Source organism: Atheta coriaria, unplaced genomic scaffold (assembly GCF_025399875.1).
Source record: "Atheta coriaria isolate IRGN ID8LTWV9N9 unplaced genomic scaffold, Caltech_Dcor_3.1 scaffold1311_size1794, whole genome shotgun sequence".
NCBI classification, from domain to species: Eukaryota; Metazoa; Arthropoda; class Insecta; order Coleoptera; family Staphylinidae; genus Dalotia; species Dalotia coriaria.
The window spans coordinates 1-1,794 of NW_027050121.1; the positions used below are offsets into that span (position 1 = coordinate 1).

The window sequence follows — 1,794 nt, forward strand, 5'->3', positions numbered from 1 at the left end:
AGACGTTTTGGAAACAAAAATTAAATGTTGTGGTGTTATTGCATGCAGAAATTTGACATGGGCGAGCATTACACGAACTTCGATCCTGATTTGCTCATCGACAAGTTCACCACGAATCTTTCGTTCTTGAAAAACAATTGGCGTAACATGCTCGGTCGTCCTACCATTACCGTTGTCATCACAATGGATAACTCGGGTAATCCACACTCATTTCTTCAAACAATTCTCTCATTTGTTATTTATTAATTATTGCATGTTTATTTGTGTGTATTTCTTTAATGTTTACATTAAATATACTTCTGTTGTTTAGATCAGGGTAAAATACCTTTAGCGTTGATAACAACAATGAAAAAATTAAAATCTGGATACATCAATGGTACCAGAGTGACTTTGGGTAACCTGAACGACTTTTTAAGTACAAGTTGTGTTACAAATTTGAGTTTTCTGGGGTGTCATGAAGACGGTTTGCCTGATAGTAAGTAGTTTAAGTTAGTTTTTGACATTATTTGTATTAAAATTGATTGTAGAGTTAAATCCGCGTGTAGGCGAATATTTAGAGGAACATCTTATGAAATGCTTCTCTAATAAAACGTCCCTTCTCTTGGTAACGAATCCAAGTCGTCGTGGAAGGCATTTAAAACGCAAAATGTCGGTGAAGGGACTTATAAAACGCACCAGATCAATAAATGTTATGGAATGTAAGTTATTATAAACATGATTTGTAATGAAAATTATTTTGTTTGATATTTGTATAGCTGGGAGTCTTACAGTAGGTGCAGATAGATCAGCTTTGGGTACAGATCAAATAGATTCGCGAGCCAGATCCCCATCACCCATTAATGTGCGCCCCAAACTGTTAAGACCAGATGTGCCTAATATTGTCATTGGTAGACACAGAAGTCCTTCGGAGACGCAGTATGCCGAAACAGAGGTTGATGAATTATTCGCCATGTTACGTGAGTCAGAGTCTTTGGACGAACAGGGCGATATTTTGCAATATTTAGTCGATCAGAAAGGATTAGACCACAATACAGGCATGTTGGAATATGGTAAAGTTGTTACTTTAAGGGATTTGCTCAAAGGGTTGTATGAAAAAGCTTGCCAACAAAAGTTATGGGGACTTGTACGACATACAGCAGGTAAATAATCTGCATAAACTTGAAAATGTTGAATTATGATTAATATTTGCAGGAATGTTGGGAAAACGAGTTGAGGATTTAGCAAAAGCCGTCACTGATTTACTCGTGCGTCAAAAACAAATCACCGTTGGTATGCCGCCTAATAACGAACATACTATTAGTGCCCCGTTGCCGGAAAGTGAACTGCGCTCTTTAATCCGTGAAGCTTATGGCGAAGATGACTCGACCGCAATGTTGACCCACGAATTGTTGGTTTATCTCGCTATGTTCATCCGTACTGAGCCTCAATTGTTCAGGGAAATGTTGCGGTTACGCGTTGGGTTGATTATTCAGGTGATGGCAACCGAACTGTCGAGGACTCTTGTTTGCGATGGGGAGGATGCATCGGAGCATTTGCTCAACCTTAGCCCATTCGAGATGAAGAACTTGCTGCATCACATTCTAAGTGGGAAAGAGTTTGCTATCAGTAGTGTTGGCAGAGGAAACTTTTCGATTGTTAGTAGTAAGTCGAGTAGGATTAGTAAGGTAAGAGTATAAAATTTGCAGATTTTAATTTTAATTTTAATGCTTTAATATATTTTGTATATTAGAGAAGTCATATTGGTTTAGACCTTGGCGTGCATGAGGAAACCATTGAGCCTGATAAACAAGGACA

At 38.2% G+C, this 1,794-nt stretch overlaps 1 protein-coding gene across 1 annotated transcript; it reads left to right on the top strand.

Annotated features, from left to right (window-relative positions):
- Nucleotides 1-48: 48 nt before the first annotated feature.
- LOC135803076 (probable phosphorylase b kinase regulatory subunit alpha) lies at nt 49-1,789 on the top strand (the record flags this gene model as incomplete). The annotated part of the gene is made up of 6 exons (XM_065316699.1): nt 49-196; nt 311-475; nt 528-698; nt 756-1,139; nt 1,192-1,664; nt 1,730-1,789. Coding segments are annotated over 6 exons (1,401 nt in total), but the record flags the coding sequence as incomplete, so codon positions are not given.
- Between the last annotated feature and the right edge of the window lie 5 nt (nt 1,790-1,794).